Raw genomic sequence first — 20,415 nt, forward strand, 5'->3', positions numbered from 1 at the left:
ATAACAAGTTCCATAAAAGTGTTTAAAAATGAGAAAGAGCCACTTGAAGCAATTCCCTGTACTCATGGACTAGAGGGTTCAAATACTGTAAAGTTGTTAATTCTATAGTTATTCTATAGATTTAATGTAATCTTGATGAAAATTCCAGTACAATTTTTGTTAAAATTTAATTAGCTTTTTATACAATTTATATGGAAAGGCAAAGGAACAAGACTAGCCAAAATAAGGGCCAGGGATGTAGCTCAGTGGTGCCGCTGCCTGCCTCAAAAGCGCAAGATCCTGAGTTTGATCCCTGGTACCAAGAAAAAAAAAGAATAGCCAAAATAATTTTGAAAGAGTAGAATGAAATTGGGGAATTCATTTTTATTCTGAGACTTAATATAAAGCTACAATAATCAAAGTAGTATAATATTGGCAAGAAGATAGACACGTAGATCAACAAGGCAGAACAGGGAATTCAGAAAACAAAAGTACACATACGATCAACTGTATTTTTATAAAGGTGCAAAGGCAGTTTGGGAGAAAAATGGCCTTTTCTACATGTAATGCTAGAAAAACTGCATGTCAAAAAATGAACTTCAATACTTACCACACACTGCACAACAATTAACTAAGATAGGGCTGGGGATTTAGCTCAGTGGTTTTGTCGCTTGCTGTGCAAGCACAAGGACCAGAGTTTGATCCCCAGTACTAAAAAAAAAAAAAAAAATTAACTAAGATAGATTGTAGAAAAGAGAGAAAGGAGGGAAGGGAAAGGAACAATAAGCCTAGGACAGAGAAAAAATATTTGTAAAAGACGTATCTATTAGGGAACTTGTATCCAGTATTTATAAGAATTCTCAAAACTAACAAAAAAATGCAATTTAAAAACAAGCAAAAGAACATCACCTAAGTTATATGGATGACAAATAAGGTACAAATGCTTTAGGAATTAAAGAAATGAAATTTAAATAGGTGCTGAGGTATGTCTTAATCACTTTCCTCAGGGCTGAGATGCAATGCCCGACACCCACAATTTGGAGGAGGAGACATTTATTTTGGCTCACGTGTCAGTAGTGCATGCTTAGCTGGCCCCAAGGGGGCCAGATGGAGGAATTGTTCCTCACATCATGGCACCCAGGAAGCAGAGAGTGAAGGGACGAGTCAGGGAGGGAAACCCTTCCAGGCCACAACCTCAGTAACCACCTGAAGCCAAGTCTTCTCTACTGTGCCCAAAACAGTCATCTTCCAAACACAGGAGGCTTGGGGAGCCATCTGAGATCTAAACCATTTCAAGGACTCACTGCACGTGCACTAGGATAACTAGAATTTCAAAAGCTAGCCATATGTATATTGCTGGAGAGGAGAACAACTGGAATCTCATCATAATAAACTTTGGGATATTGTTACCACCTCAAAAGCCCTTAGCTTCCTTAGTTCTTGTCCTTCTCATCCCTCTTAGTACTGAGTAACTAACAATCTAATTTCTGTCTCCACAGATGTGCCCATTCTAGAAATATGTGAAATCATATGATCAGCGATCATCTGTGACTTTTTTTAATGCAGCATAATGCTTAAAAGGTGCCACCATGTACCATGCATTGGTACTTAACTCTCTTGTATGACCAAATAACATTCCATTGAAAGGATAAACCACATTTTATCCATTAGATGGACACTGCGATTGTTTCCACACCTAGGTGCCTGTCAACAATGCTATGAATATTCTTGTGTAAGTTTCTGTGTGAACGAACATGTTTTCATTTCTCTTGGGCATACAGATACTTAGTAATGGCACTGCTAGGTCATACCACTAAACTATATTTAACCATTTGAGGAACTATCAATTGTTTCCCAAAGTGGCTGTGTCATTTCATACTCTCATCAATATTAGACGAGGATTCTAATTTCTCTACATCTGCACTAACACCTGTTATTATCTGATTTTTAAAATCATGGCCAGTGTAATGAGTGTGTTATCTCATTGTTTTTTGGGGTTTTTTTGGTACTGGGTATCAAACTCGGGTTCTTGCACTTGCACAGCAGGAGGTGAAACCACTGAGCTAAATCCCTGGCCCCTCATTGTGGTTTTGATTTGCATGTTCTTCTACTGATGTGAAGTTTTTTCATGTTTCTTAGCCATTTGTATAACCTCTGAAGAAATGTTTCTTCAAACCCTTGGATCATTTAGTTATTTTTTCATTATTGAATTCTAAGAGTTCTTCATATATCCTAGATACAAATCCCTCGCACATATGATTTACAAGTATTCCCTATTGTATAAGTTGTCACCTCACTTTCTTAAGTGTACTCTGAAGCATAAAGTTACATTTTGATACAATTTGTCAAATTTTCCTGTTGTTCTTGTGCTTTTGATGTCATATCCATCACCAAACCTAAGGTCATGAAGATTTAGTTTTCTTCTAAGAGTTTTGTATTTTTTGCTTTTATATTTGAATCTTTGATCCATTTTTAATTTTTGCACATAAAGGCCAGCTGGGTAGTAAGGCTCTGGCTCAAATCATAGATTTTTTTTTCCAAGTGATTACCCAGTTCTCTTGGCACCACTTGTCAAAAAGAAATGGTCTTAACACCACTACTGAAAAATCAGTTGACATGGGTTTATTTCTGGAATCTTAATTCTATTTCATTACTGTCTATCCATATAGATGTACTATATTGTCTTGATTATTGTTGCTTTGCAGTAAAATGTGAAATCTGGAGGTGCAAGCTAAATTTTGGCTATTTGGGACCCTGAATTTCCATATGCATTTTGTACTCAGATTTTCAGTTTCTACAAAAATGTTACCTGAAGGGCTGGGGATTTAGCTCAGTGGCACCATGCCTAACTCAAAAGTGCAAGGTCCTGAGTTCGATCCCTGGTACTGAAAGAAAAAAAAAAGCTAGCTGAGATTCTGTCAGGTGCTATTTTGGATTTGTAGATTATTTTGGAGAATATTAAGTATTATTAATGATATTAAGTATTGTTAACAATATTAAGTATTCAAATTCATGAACATAAGAGATATTTGTATTAATTTGGATTTTTAAAGATTTTTCTGGGCTTGGAATGTTTTTCCATGGTAGAACACTTACCTAGTATGTGTGAGGAGGTCCTGGGTGCCATCCAGAGCACATTTAAAAAACTCTTTCATAAATGTTTTAAAGAGTGCTATGTATTTTTGAGAATTTTTTTTTTTTCGGTACCAGGGATCGAACTTAGGTCCTTGTACTTGTGAGGCAGGCGGCGTAACCACTGAGCTAAATCCCCAGCCCATTTTTTTTTTTTGGTACTGGGAATCGAACTCAGGTCCTTGTGCTTGCACAGCAGGTGGCGAAACCACTGAGCTAAATCCCTGGCCCAAGTGCTATGTATTTTTGAAAAAAATTATTCCTAAGTATTTTATTCTTTTTGATGCTATTATAAAGGAACTTATTTCTTTTTTTTTTTTTTTGGTACCGGGGATTGAACTTGGGTCCTTGCGCTTGCACAGCAGGCAACGAAACCACTGAGCCAAATCCCCGGCCCAAGGAACTTATTTCTTAATTTCATTTTTGATAGTACACTGCAAGTGTTTAGAAATACAATTGATATTGGCTTATTGATCTTATATCATGCAATCTTGCTAAACTCATTTATTAGTTTTAATGGAGTCCTTAGGATTTTTTATATATAAATTCATGTCATCTTCAGAGATAGTTTTGGTTTTCCTCTCCCATTTTGATGTGTTCTTAAATGTTGTATTAAGTTGGACATGGGGTACACACCTGTAACCTCAGCACTTGGGAGGCTGAGGCAGGAGGGTGATGAGCTCAAGGCCAGCCTGAGCCATACAGAGTTACAGGCCAGCCTGGATTACACAGTGAGACCTACCACAGTGAATGGGTGGATGGAGATGAGGTACTGGGAGCACGAGTGTAATCTCAGCCATTAAAGAAGGTGAGGCAGGAGGATCACAAGTTCAAGGCTAGCTTGGGTAACACAACAAGACTCTTGTCTCAAAAAATTAATAAAAAGGGCTGGGAATGTAGCTCCATAGTAGAGCACCTTGGGTTCCATACCCTGTACTGGAAGTTAAAAACAAAAACAAAAATTGTTTTATTGAACATGTTTATACATTGTTGCAGAAGGGATTCAGAATCTATTATACTCTTCAAACCAAAAGTGGCAATAACTTATACTCCGTTTCTTATTATATCCCTTTCCAATTCATTATCTTTACTGTAGTCAGGCCTTTAAAAAAAAAAAAAAGTAAGCCATACCAACCACCTCTGGGTAACATAAGTCCCAAAATAAAAATATGGAATGCACAGGGTCCAACAGTTTGTAGTCTTTGTGTCATTCTACTCAGGACGCAAATTTAACAGTGCCTGACTAACTACACTTTGACCACATTTCCTTGAGCACACTCAGTGAAAGTAAGGGTTTAATGGAAAGAATCTTCAGGAACCTCTTTTGTAAGAGGCATTTACAGTGTACTTTCCTCCCAAGGTGGAGCATTCATTGGAAAATCTCTCCAAATAAATTGGGGTTTCACTAAAAAGGGAAATGAATTCTATACTACTAGCAGACAATATCCTTCACAAGAACTATTGCTGCCTTATTTTACAATAGGACAAAAATAAGGGGATGAGGGGCCGGGGATTTAGCTCAGTGGTTTTGCCGCCTGCTGCACAAGCACAAGGATCCGAGTTTGATCCCCAGTACCAAATAAATAAATAAATAAATAAGGGGATGAAAAAAGACCAAGTGGATTGATGTCACAAAGCTAATAAATGATAATGTATCATTTAAATGCCATGTTCTTGCCACTCTACTGTGATACTTACCATTCCCATAGCACCCTCATTGTTGGACCCAGTCTTTGCTCATTCTGTTCCTATGCCTGGAATTTCTTCTCTGCTCTTTTCTCTGCTTCATTTCTTTGGTTAAATATTTCCTCCTAAAATTCCATTAGTCATGTCTTTTTTTAGGATTTGGCATATTTATCAGAGTTGGATAAACATCTGTCTCCCAGCAGTCTATGCACTGGGTGAGTTAGAGGAATGCAGGACATGGTGGTACATGCCTGTAATCCTTGCACTCTGGGAGACTAAGGCAGTAGGATCACAAGTTCAAGTCTAGCCTGGGCAATTTAGGAAGACCCTGTCGAAAACTGAAAAATAAAAAAAGGGCTGGGGATGTAGCTCAGTACAAAGGCCTTGGGTTCAATTCTTGTCTCCCCACCCTCACTTTCCAAAGAACTAGAGGCATCTTTTGTTTTGTTTTGTTTGCAGTACTGGGGATCAAACTCAGGACCTTGTGCATGCCAGGCAGGCGCAGCGCCACTGAGCTAAATCCCTGGCCCAAGAGGCATCTTGATTTTTATATTCTAGTCCCTAGCACAGTGCTGGGCATTTAGTTAAAAAGGTAATCTAATCCCTTAGCAATTCTATTAGGGAGAAATTATTTTCAAGCAGATTCTAAAAAGATGAGAACAGGCTGGGTGTGATACTGTATGCCTATAACCCCTGCACTCAGGAGGCTAAGGCAGGAGGACTGCTGTGCGTTCAAGGCCAGCCAGAACTAGTCTCAAAAAAACAAGAGGGGTGGAAGGGGGTGGGGGATACATTGAAGCACTGAAAGGTTAAGTAACTTGCTGAAGGTCACACATTACTTCATGTTGAGAGCTGACATACTTGAAATAGCCTCCTTTGGACAAAAGTAATTATGGTGTATTTTTATTAAATATGCTTGCTTACCCATTCCCTCTCAAAAAAGAGGTGGGGGTAGTACTTTGTATGGTGGTGCACACCTGAATCCTAGCACTGTGGGAGGCTGAGACTGGAGGTTCTCAAGTTTGAAGCCAGTCTGGGCAACTTAGTGAGACCCTGTCTCAAAAAATAAAAAGGGCTGGGGTTCCCCTGTACCAAACAAAAAACACAAAAAAAGAACAAAACAAAAAAGGGCTGAGGATGTTAATTCAGTGGTAGAACACCCCTGGGTTCAATCCCCAGTACCACAAAAAAGAAAGAAAAAAAAAGATTCAAGGCTGGGTGAATAATCAATGATTTTGTCCTAAATAGGTTTCTTTGAACAAATGAGATGTTGGACTACATGGTTTTATGCTTTTGTGATCAGAATGAACTCATACACCTACCAAGTTTCATGTTCTTATAATCTAAAGAGCTGAGTTTACAACATAAGCATTCATAAAATTTAAAATAAAAATAAACATATACATGAAATTTGACAGTGTGGTCTTGTCAATATAACAAAGTGGTATGGTTTAGATAAAAGATGTTTCTAAAGGCCTCATGCACTAATTTGGGGGCTTCTGGAAGGTGACTGAATCATGGGGGTGCTATGGCTGACTTGATGTTGGAAGACACCGTCGCGGGGGCTCGGAGGTTAACTTGGGTCCATCTCCCTGTCTCCTGTGGCATAAGCACCTTTCCTTTGCTAGGCCCTGGAGCCAGCCCACCATGGAATGAAAACATGAAACAAATGAACCTCTCTTCCTTTAAGTTGTGGCCGCTTCGTATTTGTCCCAGTGAGAGAAAAGGGACTGGGACATTTAATTTCCCTTACATTTCCCTGACAGTGTGGGGAGCCCCATTGTTACAGGGCAATCCTTGGGCAGTGCCTGTCTGATCTTCCCTAGGAGAGAAAAACACAATGTCCACCTATCAGAGAGACAGATGGGAGTACTGCATTTCTGTCCTCTCTCTTTGCATAGCACCCGTCCACATGCGGCCTTAAACACTTACTGAGCACTTACTGCATGTTGAGCATAACGTGACGGTCCTTATTTTCAAAAGATTTGAAGTCCGTGGGATAGAAATTCAGCACCCCTCACCTTTTTCTCCTCCAGGTCCCCTCCCTCCCTGGCTGTGTTTCCCTTGTCCTGTGGGGAGGGTGAAGCCCTTTGTCCACCCACCAGAGGCAGTGGGGCGCTTTCCAACTCGACACTAGCAGAAGAGACAAACTCGAGGTCTCCAGAAGCCCAGGTATCTGAAGTCTCAGGCCAGACTCGGAGGTGCCCCAACTCAGCAGGTTGGGTTTCCCCGAGGATAATCCGTGGGCCGAGCACAGCCTCACCACACTTTTCCGGAGCTTCAAACCAACGGGCTCCCCGCCCCCGCCTGGCAGTGGTCCTCAGGTCCCAGCTATCGCGGGGGACCCCCTCTGCCGCCCGGGAGGGGCGCGGGGATCCACAGCACAGGACCCACCTCGCGGCCCCGCCGGTGCCGGGCGTTGCCACCGCGGGGAACCCCGGTGTCACGCGGCAGGTCGAAGTCGCCCCGCCACGCTCCCAGCCCTCCAGGCCCTCGGGTCGGTCTCCCGGGACCCAGCAGTTCGCGGGGCCTACATGCGACCTCTCCGGCCACACCCGAGGGAAGCCCGGGTCCCAGCCGTAATTCCCCAGCAGGGGGGTCTTCCTCTGCTTTCCTTGAACGGGCGGCGGCTGGGTCGCCCGACCTCAGCCTCGGGGCTAGCGGGAGGGCTCATGGTCCAGCAGCTCTTCCCCGGGGGCGTCCAGTAAACTTCGACCGACCCCTACCCGGCCTCCGGCTCTTCTGGGAGGGGCATGCCGTGCGCAGGGCAACCTTCCCGCACCAGTCCGCGCAGAGTCCGGCCCTAGCCTCCCTCCTCCCGCTCTCCAGCTGCCCAGCCGCCCGCTACGCACCGCTCACTGACGGCTGGGGCGGGGCCGGGGCCCGGGGCTGGGCTTTTACTCGGTCTCCACCATGCAGGGGAGCGGGGGTGGCGGCCAGGTCTCAGGCCAAGGGCATCTCGGTGGTGCATGACAGGGTCGCCAAGAGGTGGGCGGGAGAGTTCAGAGAGTAAGAGCCCCATGGCACGGCCTGCAAACCTCTTTGGAACCAGGCCACTCGTCCTCTGTCGGGTCCGGCGCGAGCCTGACCCCCCTCCGGCGGAGGCACTTGGTTCCACCCCGGCGGGTGGCCATGTTGCGCCCATAAAAAGGGAGGGCGTCGGCGCGCGGAGCAGATGCCGCTGGCCGCGCGCGAAAGCCGAGTGCGAATGTAGTGTGGCCCTGACGGAGAGGCGCGGGAGTCCAGCAGGAGTCTGCGGGGAGCGGCCGGGCGCTGCGATGGCCGTGGCTGTGGGGAGGCCGTCGGTGAGTGCGTGTGGGCTCCGCGTGCGTGCGGGGGCGTGAGCGCGGCTGGGGGTGCGCGTCTGCGGCTTGGGGAGGATGAGCTTCCAGAGGCTCCGCTCCGGCCGGGTGCAGCTGTGTGTGGCAGCGCCGCACCCTTCTCCTGAGGACTTGGGAGAAAGGGACCCTTCTGCGTGTTCCCTAGAAAAGGGTCCTCTGAGCCAGGGCGATTGCCAGCCGCCTCCCTGTCCCCGCGCGCGCCGTTTCCCGCGTGACTGGTGAGGCCGGCTCCCCAGGCCATCAGGGCGTGGGAATTGAGAGAGCGGAGACGCCGGGTCCCAGGGCTGGAGGCGCGGGTCAGAGGGCTGGGGTTTCCGTGGTGGCTTCTCCGGTGCATTGTGAGATCCCGGACACCTTCAGGCACCAGCCTGGGCGACCCAGCCCTGCCCAGGTTGGGGACAAAGCCCCAGACACATACACATACACACACTCCCCACACAAAAGTTTCTAAAGGCTCCCTTGTCGCCGTGGGTGGGACCCGGGGCCGGAGCGTGGAGAATGGGGCGGCCCGCGCGGGGAGAGGGACGAGGGGATGCTCTGCCCCACGTTCGTGGGCCGCGGGCCTGGCCGGCGTGGGCTGGACTCTGAGCTTAGGGCTCAGAGGCTGTTCGCCGTCCCCGAGGAAAGGCCGAGGGGAGGGGCGGGGGCAGCCTCCCTTCCCATTGAAAGGAGCCCAGCCGGGTGGAAAAGGCGGAGTCCTCTTTCTTCCCCTTTCCCTTTTTTCTTCGTCGGTGTTGAGTCCACTTTCGCCTCGTCGGCTTTGCGGGCCTCTCGGGCGGGGTCCTTCCCGCTGCCACCTCCTTTCCCATTTCGCTTCTTCCCCTTCGCCCAAGTGATGCCTTAAGAGACTCTGTCGGACAGACACAAGTCCCACGGAGATGCTGGAAGCTCTGGGTCCTCCAGCCAGATCGGGAAAGCAGTCTGTGCCCTCAAACTCAGTGCCCTTCGCCCTCCGCCCCAGATTTATTCTTTTTTTGTGCCCCCTGCCCAGAGGTCCCGACCTCTGCGACTTCTACCTGGGCTTGGTAATTCTGCTACCTAGGTGTTTTTTCAGACACAGAGCTGTGGGTCTTCTAGGCCTTTTAATCGTAACTATTTAATACCATTCTTAAAAAATTATGGTTTCCACTTACAAATTATGTTCTTGCTATTTAGTGGTCATAGATTGTTGTTACTGGGGGAGTTTGCATTTTCTAGTGAGGAAACTGAGGTTCATAGAGATGAAGTTTATCTGGCCAAATTACTACTCCTACCAACACTACTTATTATCAGCACACAGATTCAGACAACTGAAATAACAAGTATCTGCTTTAGATACATTGGCAGGCGTCTGGGAATGCAAATATTCTGTGGGGTGCTGATTTTAGTAACACCTATTGCGGGTGTATTCTTGACTAGGGGAGATGGAAGAAATAATTTGCTGCACATTTTCTATAAATTAGTTCATATATGTCAGTTAAATAGGAACAATATGTGGATTTAAAGTTTAGTTGTGTGGCCATAATTATATTTAACACTAGATCTGCCAGCCAGATGTGAGCTTAATCCTAAGGACTTTTTTTTGCTTTGGTTTTTTTTTAAGACAGGGTCTTGCTATGTAGTTTAGGCTGGTCTTGAACTCACTGTGTTGCTCAGGCTGACTTCAAACTACCTGCAGTCCTCCTGCCTCAGCCTCCAGACTGGGATTACACGTCTGTGCCATCACACCTGGCTATCAAACGAATTCTTGTGTAAGACCTTTCCCATTTAGATAATAGAGATTTTGTTAAAAGTATATGTATACAAAGGAAGTTACTGCTTTTTGCACATCCCTGTTGTCTCTGGAATTAGGATTAAAATATTTAAAATGGTGAGAACAAGATTTTTTGTCGAGTTGTATGAGTGATCAGAGAATCGACTACAGAGTTAAAAAATCTTTTCATGCGCTGCAAAAAAAAATGTGCGATCACATTTGCAAGAAATTGTTGAACTGTTTCACTTTGTTTATGTGGCTGCTCTCTTAATTGCGGTCTCTGCAGTTTTGTCTTCAAAACAACCTCAAAGAATTTAGAAGAGTCTGTAAACTCAGCTCGAAGGGATGGACATGAGTCTTTCTTGTTAGAATTCACTGCCTCTAGTTCCCTTAGTTATTTTATGATTTGAAGTAAAGGAAAGTTTTTTTTTTTTTTTTATGAGGCGGGGGAAATCCCTCTAAAGTTGATTTATATGTGAATGGAGTTGCCCTACTTACTCCTTTGGAATTAATTAAAAATTTTTAAAAGTTGTTTAAGGAAACATAAACATAGCTCATTTCTCTATAAATTACCTCTCCTATCCAGATTGAAGAAAAATGAAATCTGAATGACTTGTCCTCAATTTTAGTCATCTTAGTGTGATGATATTCAAGGTAAATACAACATTTTAAGGGCATAAATACTTACGGTATTTTCTGTCTTGTGAAGTGACTATATTTGGTTATGACCATTTAAACCCCAAGGCTAAATTAATATATATTTCTTAAGTGCCTATATTGTTGACTGCAAGAGGAAAGCTTCAGTTTAATACGATACTCTTTATTCCATTTGTAATCTCCATCTGTAGCTTCTCCATTTCCCCACCCCTGCAGGCAAGGGCTTGGACCAGAGAAGACCTTGGAACACATGTGCTCTTCCCACAGTGTGACTGATGATTAGCTAGAGCATTTCCCTCTAGGGATGTACCTACATTTTGGATGAATTAGTATTTTTGCATCTGCAACTCAGGACAGCTATTGCATTTTAAAACAGCACGTGGCAATTACTCTACCTGGGAATTAGGCTTTATGTAGCTGACCCTTCTCCCTCTTAAGGTGAGCAGGTATTCATCGGTTTTAGATTCTGGAAGTTGAAAGAACTTCAGAGGTCATTTGATTCAGTTTTCTCTCCAGTGCAGTATTTCTTACTTTATTCCTAATAAATGTGTGTTTAAATTTTTCCAGTGGTAGAAATTTTTTTCTATGATATCCTTCAAGAAATTTGTTTTTTCTCTTTACTCAAAAGAGGTAGAAGACCAGATGCACCATTTGCTCATTTAACACTGTTTGTTGAGCATCTGCTATGTGCCAGACACTGTTCTAGGTGTTAGTTGGATACAGCAGTGAAGTCCTTACCAGGAGCTTTTATTTTCTGAGATATTTAGTGTCTTCAAGTATTAAAATAAGAAGCTTCAGTGGAGTTTGTAAACTATTAGGGAGAAAGGATCTTGGGTACTTGTTAAGCAAAGAGTTAAGTGATTCAGGTAAAGGGCCTTATCTGTCTGGGGATCACTGTAGACAGTTCCTAAATGCAAGTAAAGTACTTGTCTGTCTTTGGGGAGTGGAGTTTTCACTGTGTGAGAAAGTACTGACAATGGAATGTTACATTCCCATGTGTTTTAGTTACTTTTCTTATTGCTGAGACAAAATACCAGACGCCCAAAGTTAAAGGAGGAAAGGTTTATTTAGCTCACAGTTTGTAGAGGTTTCAGTCCATAATCATCTGGGTCCAAGGCAGGGTGGCATTACAGAGAACAGTTTACGTCAGGCAGAAGGTAGCAAAGCAACAACAGATGACCACAGCTCTTTCTGTCCCTTATATCTTATCCAGGCTACTTAGGGCAGGTAGCACTCAGACCCTTAATCCTAATGCTCTTGATTCTAGTATTGCACCATGAATCAATCCCAGTGTCCCACTAGATCTAGCCACCTCTGAAAAAATCCCACCTATGACTGCATGAGACTTTGGGGGGACATCTAGATACAACATAACACCATGTTAGGAAACTGACATTTCTGTGACCTGTGGATGTGGATGGAGGGCTGTGGCTGATGTGTCTGGAAGATGATGAATGGAGCTCAGAAAGGTCCAGGGAAGGGTCATCTAAGCAATAAAGGGGTTGACATATAGCGGGTGGTTTTTAAAAATTAAAACTTTAACCAGTGATTTAAATTATATACATTGAGGTTCTGTAAGCAATTATTAAGGAATGCAAGAAGTATTTTTAAATCTTTTGAGTACTAGATTATTTTTTAAATCTTTTAAATTATCTTTAAAAATATGTTTACACTCCAGTGAAAAATCCAAGGAGCTGGTTAAAAGAACAAAAATACTCAGATCCCACCATCTTAATATAATAGCTCTTAAATGGCTAGTGTATTTCCATCAACATTTTGAGTTCTACTTCAGCAAGCATAACCCGTTTTATATGTTATTACTTAGAAGCCAAGCTATGAGCCAAGATAGGCCCTGTCTGACCATTGGAACACTCATAATGGAGGAAGCAAATGCTTAGGGCCACCCTCTTGTCTGTGGCCAGAATAAGGAATGAATGGTCTGGGACTTCACTGTTGGCATGATTTGAAAGGTCTACTTTGATGGATTGCCCAGAGACCAAGTGTTTACTCCCTCTGGTGATATGTCACTGATATGATCTTTGGGTTTAGACTCTGAAACAGGTGGAAGAGTTTTCTGTGCATCCCCCATCTCCCCATAGGAACTTAAACATGGGGTTGAGGCTCTTTCTGGATTTTATCATTTTATTGGGCTGTCTTTCATAGCCTTGGCTAGACCTGTCTCAAGTAGGGTCAGCAAAACGGAACTATTAATTTAAACAAAGACCCAGTAGAAGGGCCGGTTAGTTCAGTGGCATTGTGCCTGCCTCACAGGTGCAAGGTCCTGAGTTTGATCCTGGTACTGGAAAAAAAAAAAAAAAAGACCCAATAGAGCTAAAGCTTCTATCCTTTTCCCCAAGGAAAACTGTGCTTTACAATATAACAATATAATCCTCTTTGTGTGTGTGTGTGTGTGTGTGTGTGTGTGTGTGTGTGTGAAATCTAGATTGGCAGAAAACTCCTTCCAGCAGAACAGTATTACTCCCTCAGGGCATGGTGGCAGTTTGTCAGTACAGTGCTGTGAACATAAGAACAATACATGGGCTTTTGGTAGGTGATAAAATTTACCTCTTCTGAGGTCTGATCTGAGAGAAATCAGGAGTCTTTTCCCTGATATAGCCATAGCCAGGGTACTACAGTCTCTTTGTTTTAGGGTCTGTGGCAGTGAGTGTACACTGCTCAAGTCAAATGATGCAGGAAGCCTGGTTGTGCAGGCACCCTCCGTATACCTGCTGACCCTGTGGGCCGAGTGTGACATGTTGAGAGGGAACAGACTGAGGTGGAAGGGTAGGAGATATATATCATGCTCCAGAAACAAAAAACAAAAAAACAACTTTTGACATCCAGTAAGTGGAATTTTTGTTCTTGGCTGATTATTACTGTGCACAAGGAAATAAAAATATCCATAAAATTACCTTTTTGTTTTTAATTAGTAACATTCCTTTGGGAAAAATACCATTTTCTTTGTAGTTTCTTTTTTTCTTACAGAAACATAGTCAATAATATTACATAGGTTAGAAGTTGAAAAAAAAAAAAGTTATTCTTGGCTTTCTATCCCATCTGTTCTCATTCAGCTTTATGTGTAGGTGCTGATGGTCTCTTGAAATCTTCCTGAAGGATGAGTAAGTGATAGATCTGAGCAAGGAGAGTGAGTGGAGAGGTAGATGTGAAATAGCTGTTCTAAGAACAGTGTGTGCAAAGAGCTCTTGGAGGGAGGGGGGATGGCACCCAGGCAAGCCTTTCATGGCTGGGTAGAGAATGGACAGGTGTGAGTGAGGATCATGATCATGCGATATATCCTTTTCTATTCTTTTTCTTTCTTTTCTTTTTATTTCTTTTTTTTGGTACTGGGGATCGAACTCAGGACCTTATGCTTGCAAAACAGTCGGCGGAACCACTGAGCTAAATCCCTGGCCCTTTTTCTTTCTTTTCTTTCCTTCCTTCTCTTCCTTTCTTTCATGCTGGGGATCCAACCCAGGACCTTCCACATGCTAAACAGGCCGGTGCTCAACCATTGAGTAACACCCTCAGCCCTGCATTCACTGTATTATTCTTAAATATTTAATAGCCTATCTACCCTTTGCCCCTAGTCTATAAATATCTTTGATTCTTGGGATTGGCCAACATATGACAATGAAAATTTGCAGAGTATTGATTCTCAAAATTCATTACCGCACAGGATGAATGAAAAAGGACCAGGGAAATTGATACCTTTCTTGACTAAAGTGAGCCCTCAAAGAATAGGTAAAATGAGAACTGAGGTAGGACACTGAAAAGGAGGAGAGGTCTGGTGACAACAGGTGCCAGTGGGTCTTCCTGAGCTCTTCCTACAGAACTGGAAATTCTTTTTAGGATCTAAAGCAACTGAATCCTTATAGGTGGGGCTGGGGAAGGATGGTAGTTCTCACTTTGGACTTGGTAGCACCTTGGGTTTCAAGTGGCAAGCCAGGGTTGTCCAAAAAGGAAATTAAAAACTCATTGGAGGGCCAGGGATTTAGCTCAGTGGTTCAGCCGCCTGCCTGGCAAGCGAAAGGTCCTGAGTTCAATCCCCAGTACCAAAAACAAACAAACAAACAAACCCCATTGGACCCTAGAAGAGTAGGAAAAAATGGGTTAAAAGACAGTTTCCTTAAAACTTAAGGCTTTTTCATTGCTTTGTGTACTGTTTTCATACCATTATAAGTTTTGTGACTCTCATTAAGGGTGACCATTAAAATTTATTCTGACTTGTTTTTGAAATTAAAAAAAAAGTTTGACTAAAAACCTTTGTGCACAGGAAGGTCAGAGACTTGACTTTTTTTTCAGTACCAAGTACTGAACCCAGGGCCTTTACACTGAGCTACATCTCCACCCCTTTTTATTTTTTATTTTGAGACAAGACCTTACTAAGTCTCTAAATTGCCCAGGGTGGGTTCAAACTTGCAGTCTTCCTGCCATGGCCTCCCAAGAGCTGGAATTTCAAGCATGTGCCACCACACCCAGTGTAGCATCTTGATTCCCCCCGCCCCCCCCAATCCGGGATCAAACCCAGGACCTTCAGGCGCAAGCGCTGGAACCACTAAGCTAAATCCCCTGCCCGATTTTTAATCTATTCAAATTACAATTTGACAATTATGTCCCTATATCCTTTCAAAATACCCAAAAAAGAACATGGGATGATAAGACTTGAAGTTGTTCAGCCTATTAGTGGGGAAGCTTGGGTTTGTAACTAAAGTCTCAGACCTTCCATCAGTGAGGCTGAATTCTGTTGAGATTGATATTGCGCCAGCAGCCAGAATGAACTGAAGGCAAGATATGTTTGCTTGTTGTTCCCCTATGATAAGCAGCCAGGGGTTTCATTACCAAAGAGGTGATGGGGTGACCTTCTGAAAGACCTTCTCTGCCGCTCTCTGGTGGCCTCAGCCTGGGACTGTACTCTCTGGGAAGTGATTGTGAGGCCAAGAGGACTTCAAGATGCTTGAGGGAATTATTTCCCATGGGGTGCTTCCAAATCAGACCTTCCCCAGCCTTCTTGGTGCAGACACCTTAGCTGGTGCCCTTCCTTCCCTTGCCTGTTTCTCTCTGCTAAGAGGCAGCAGTGCATAGCATTTTGGTTAAGAATATGGGCTCTGAAGTTAAGAGTATCAGCTCTGCCTTTTAGCAAGCTCTCTGACCTAAGGCAAGTTACCTCTCTCATTTGTAAGATAGCAATGGCGCCTGCTTTACAGAGTTACACTTTGAATGAGTTAGTACACACAGAGGGTTTACACTGACACTGGAACATTGGTCTGCAGTGACCAAGCCAGGTGCCTATAATTCCAGCTACTGGGGAGGCTGAGGCAGGATTCCAAGTTTGAGGCCAGCACAGTCAACTTAGCGAGATCCTGTCTCAAAAGAAAAGGAAAAGAAAAAAGAAAGTTACCTAGGGGAAATAAATGTTAAAATAATAATGGTTTTCTTCGGAAAACTGGGTTCAAACCCGAACTGCCAACCCACACACTCCAGCAGGAACTGAGCAGTTCCCCATCTGTATACTGTGCTTTCAGCCTAGGGTCTCTACTTTCTAACCTGAGTGCCCAGGTGTATGTCAGATACTCTACCCTCCATCTGGGTGTCCTATACTGGTGGTTATATTGTGACACACCAAGTGCTCTGCCCCACTCAGCTTTGTTGTCTTTTTCAAATAAAGAGGAATTAGCCCATATAGTTATGAAGAGTAAAAAACAGACAAAGCCTCATTACATAAGCAATATGTTCTGCCAGACCTTGGCCACATTCATGCATTCTTAGTCTACCACCAGACTTACCAGAAGGGACTCCTATGCCCCCTCCCACTATGAACATTTGGCTGAAGGACTCAAAATTCATCCTTCAGGTCCGCTCATGCTGGCCCCACATCCTAATAGTTCACCATTTTATTCCAGCTGTTGCCGAGTGGACTTTAGGTATCTGTAGACCTCAGAGGTCCACTTTTGGCCCCAGGCATCTCTGCTTAGCCCTTCTAACCTACATGCATGTCTGGAGGTTACCATCCCTTTGGGTAGCCCTTGACTGATGGGGCTGGTGAGTAAATGCTTCCTCTCTTTTGTCTCACTAGGTTAGACAGGGTACGGGCTTCTGAGGGTCCCATATGGGCCCCAGGTGCAGCCCGAGGAGCTGATCAGTTCCATAATCCTCCTAAGAATGGTTTTTCCTCCTTCCTCTTCCCATTTCCCAGTCCCCATTTGTTTTCCCCTTGATGTGCCCCCAAATACACTTACACAAGTCCTTGTTGCAAGCCCTTTTGTTTTGGGGAAATGTGGATGAAGAACAACTTGTTTTCTGGTTTAGAGGTGTTTCTTTTAACCTTATAAAAATAAAAGATTATGAGCTATTTTAGATGTTTAAAAAAGGCCAAAACCGCTTAGTTTTTCCATACTATTTGTTGAAGGGCAGACTTGAAAGTTTTATAAAAACCGTATTCAGAAGAGGAAGAAAATGGGATGCATCACCGGGGATCAAATTTGGGACCTTCCGCTTTCAAGGCAGGCTGCAGAACCACTGAGCTAAATCCCTGGCAAAGATTTCTGTAGGAATATTTTTTTTTCTTTTTCTTTTTGATACTGGGGATCAAACTCTGGGCTCTGTGCTTTTGAGGCTGGTGGCAGCACCACTGAGCTAAATCCCTGGCTCACCTAAACTTTTCTATAATTTTAATTTCTAATTCTATGGAATAGAAGTATATTTCTTAGGATAGAAGGGCTTGTTTTTGAGCATATAGTATGTACTTTGTAAGTTAAAATTTATTCATTTCAAATTAGTTATTATTTTTTTAAATCTAGGAACTAGATATAGAGTAAATGGGGAAACTGTGGTTTTGGCATATGAGCTATGAACTTGGGCCAAAGCTTAAAATGTTTTGAAAACAGAGAAAATTTTGAGCTTGTTCTGCCTGTGCAGAGTGGGAAAATGAAGTAATTTTGTTTTGGTTTTCTGAGACAGGGTGCCACTGTTAGTTCAGGCTGGCCTTGAAGTCACTATGTAGCCCAAGCTGGCCTTGAACTCATGATGATCCTCCTGCCTCAGTCTCCCAAGTTGCTGAGATTACATGGGTGTGCCACCATGCCTGGCATAAAATGAGGTAATTCTTTTTTTTTTTGGTACCAGGGAATCGAACTAGGGACCTTGCGCTTCTGAGGCAGGCAGCGGAACCACTGAGCTACATCCCAGGCCTCTAAAATGAGCTAATTCTTGAAACAACCTTAATTAACTAATGTAGAGGAATTTTGAGGATGTGTTCTCAATCTTTTCGTTGTTCGGTTTGATTTCTGTTGTGTGTGTGGACAGTCTAAAACTGGTACCCAGGATTGTTCAGCAGTCTGCTCCTCTGTGCCCCTTTCAGGGTCTTTTTCCAGCCTGGATCAGTTTGTTAATCACCCTTCCCTCCCTGAGGGAATGTTGGGTGCCTAGAGGTTGAAGCACAGTTTTATTCCAGAGCTTACTAAAGAAGTCAAATTTGTTCCATTCCAAAACTAAAATTCTAAGGTATTTTGTGAACTTAAGTCAGAAAATTAAGGCTTCAGCCATTGAGATTATTAATAGTTGTCACTAGCTGCAGTCCCAAGCTGGCTTTTAGGCTGTGTGGAGGAAAACCTGCATCTAAATTGGATGTTATATCCCTGCAAAGGCGAGTGTGTGTGGGGGAGGGGGGTAGTGGTGGTGGTGCCACTCTGACTTCATAGAATGGAGATTTATGGGGATGCTTCTAAATGTTGCTAGTTATTCTCTTTGAAGAACTTGTATTCTATCTAATTCCTCAATGGCTTTTTCTATTTCCTATTCAAGTCAGCAAACATTGAGCTCCAGCATACTGAACGTAGGAGTGAAGGTGTCAATCAATACCCTTTTTCTTCTCACACCCAGCACACCACAAATTAGAATCAGAACCAAATGGATGGCCCCATGATTAAGATTCAGAGATCTTAAAATAAAGCTTCAGTTTAGGGGTTAGTTACTGAGACTTGTTTGTCATTCCTACTTCATGTCTTAACTCATTTCTGATTGTGCTTTACCCAGTCTGATATTTGAGGATCTTTTATGTTGGGACTCCCAGTAACTAGTTTGGCCTCTGTAACTGGCAGAGTCCTGTTCAGCTCTTTTAACCAGTGTTCAGAACTGGCCTTGTTCTTGGATAGTAAATGTCTGGAACTTGGCTCAGCATTCAGAAAGGGTGGGGCCCGTTTCATTTCCCTTCTTTTCTGCCTTTAAAATTTGAGGAGTAATTAAAAGGTGATTTCCAACTTTCTTTCCTCCCAGCTTACCATGGGACATTTATTCTTCTTGTTTAAGGCAGGAATAAAAAGGGCACACTACAGGGAACTGGAAAGTTGTATTAGAATCTGAAGGGAATGTTTTCAGTCTCTGCCAGATTAATTTGCACTCTCCATTCCCTCTACAAAACATGCTGACTGCCACAGCATTCCAAGTGCTTTTGACTGCTAGACTTGTATTTTATTCTAGGGCACACATATTTCTATACCTGCAACAGAATTGTCTTCTTACTGGATCAGTTTTCTGTTTGCAAACCTACTTACACCAGTTGTAGAAATCATCATACTTGCATAATTCAATTTTGTGTTCTGTAAGTGTATGAGATGTAAGTGTGAAAAACAAATGATTTCTAAATTAAATGCTTTGGAAAGATTTGGTAAAGGTGAGAATTTTGCTAAAATAAAGCCTGGGAATTTAATGTGAGATAATTGTACAAAGCTGGAGAAAAAAAATATAAGGATCTAAAAAGTCTGCCCTCAGATTACATTGATGAAAGTACTTTTAAATTCTTCCCTTTAAAGAAACAAACTGGCAATTATAGATTTTGTCTGTGGGTTTACACTGGGAATACACCCTTATTGAAATTTCTCTCAACCATTATGATGAAAAAACTTTTGCTCAATGATTACTGTTTTAAAAATCCCAGTCTTTAAATACTTCCCAAGATAAATTCCCCAAGTCCTGTTCTAACAGCTTTGGATGAAGGGATGCACACTTAATAAAACAGCCGCCCTCTCAACTTTGCTCCCTTGCTCTCTCAGTCCAGCCCATGACCCTTGGTGGAGGCTCACTGTGTGTGTGTGCAGCTTTCTCCACATGCATGGGGCTAAGTTCTGGTTTGCCCTGGCTTGAGATGCATGTTTCTCACTTGGCTTATTTAACTTTTCCTACACCATGATGTAAATGATTATCATAGTTTTGTTTTTTTCTGAAACCAGATTTAATGATGAAAGGCTGCTAGAAATACTACCCGTTTAATCAATTTATCTTAGATTATTCTGGGATAAATGGAAATATTATTTTGTATGCAGAATAATTTCATTTTGGAAAGGCAAGATTAGTAGTCTTTTTTTAAATTTTATTTTTTAAAGATTAGTAGTCTTTTAAATTCTTTCTTTGAGATGTGGTGGTGCATCCCTATAATCCCAGCATGTTGGAAGGCTGAGTCAGGAAGTTAGCCTTGAGTTTGAGGCCAGCCTGGCCTCTATAGTGAGTTAAAGGGGTGGATTATGCAGTGAGACCCTGTCTCAAAAAAAAAAAAAACCAGGAAAGAAAAGAAATTAAATTCTTTGAGATTCTCTATACTTGCTATGTCTGGGAATAAGACTGTCTCATGCAGATGAAAACCACAGTCTCGGTTGTTAGCCTGGCAGGGTTTTTGCATTCATTCAGGTGCCTTGGCTGTTTGGCCTAAATGGTGCATTCCAGCTATCAACCTTGGCCAGTTTTCCATCATTCAGTTTTAATCTTAAACATGAGAAAATTAAGTGTTAAAAAAGCAAGTAAAAGTTATTTTTCTATTACAAATAAAGGAAGTAGGAGGAGAAGACAAATTGGATGTTGAAATGTGTGATTTGTCTACTTCTCAAACTAAAACTGGAG

At 42.9% G+C, this 20,415-nt stretch overlaps 1 protein-coding gene across 13 annotated transcripts in view; it reads left to right on the forward strand.

The window, feature by feature from the left end:
- The first annotated feature begins 7,941 nt into the window (after positions 1 to 7,941).
- Septin11 (septin 11) overlaps positions 7,942 to 20,415 on the forward strand; it is a 102,837-nt gene continuing 90,363 nt past the window's right edge. For 12 of the 13 annotated variants that reach the window (XR_015452887.1, XR_015452888.1, XR_015452889.1 and 9 more), the window contains exon 1: positions 7,947 to 8,102. Coding sequence is in view for 10 of the 13 variants with exons in the window: in XM_021260998.2 (XP_021116657.2) it covers positions 8,076 to 8,102 (27 nt within the window). In the remaining 3 variants the exon portion in view is untranslated. Of the gene's footprint in view, positions 8,103 to 20,415 lie in introns of all 13 variants that reach the window. The other variant, XM_004848021.4, reaches the window with a different exon arrangement.

Source organism: Heterocephalus glaber, unplaced genomic scaffold (assembly GCF_053883595.1).
Source record: "Heterocephalus glaber isolate CG9 unplaced genomic scaffold, H.glaber_assembly_v1.0 deba00001454, whole genome shotgun sequence".
NCBI classification, from domain to species: domain Eukaryota; kingdom Metazoa; phylum Chordata; class Mammalia; order Rodentia; family Bathyergidae; genus Heterocephalus; species Heterocephalus glaber.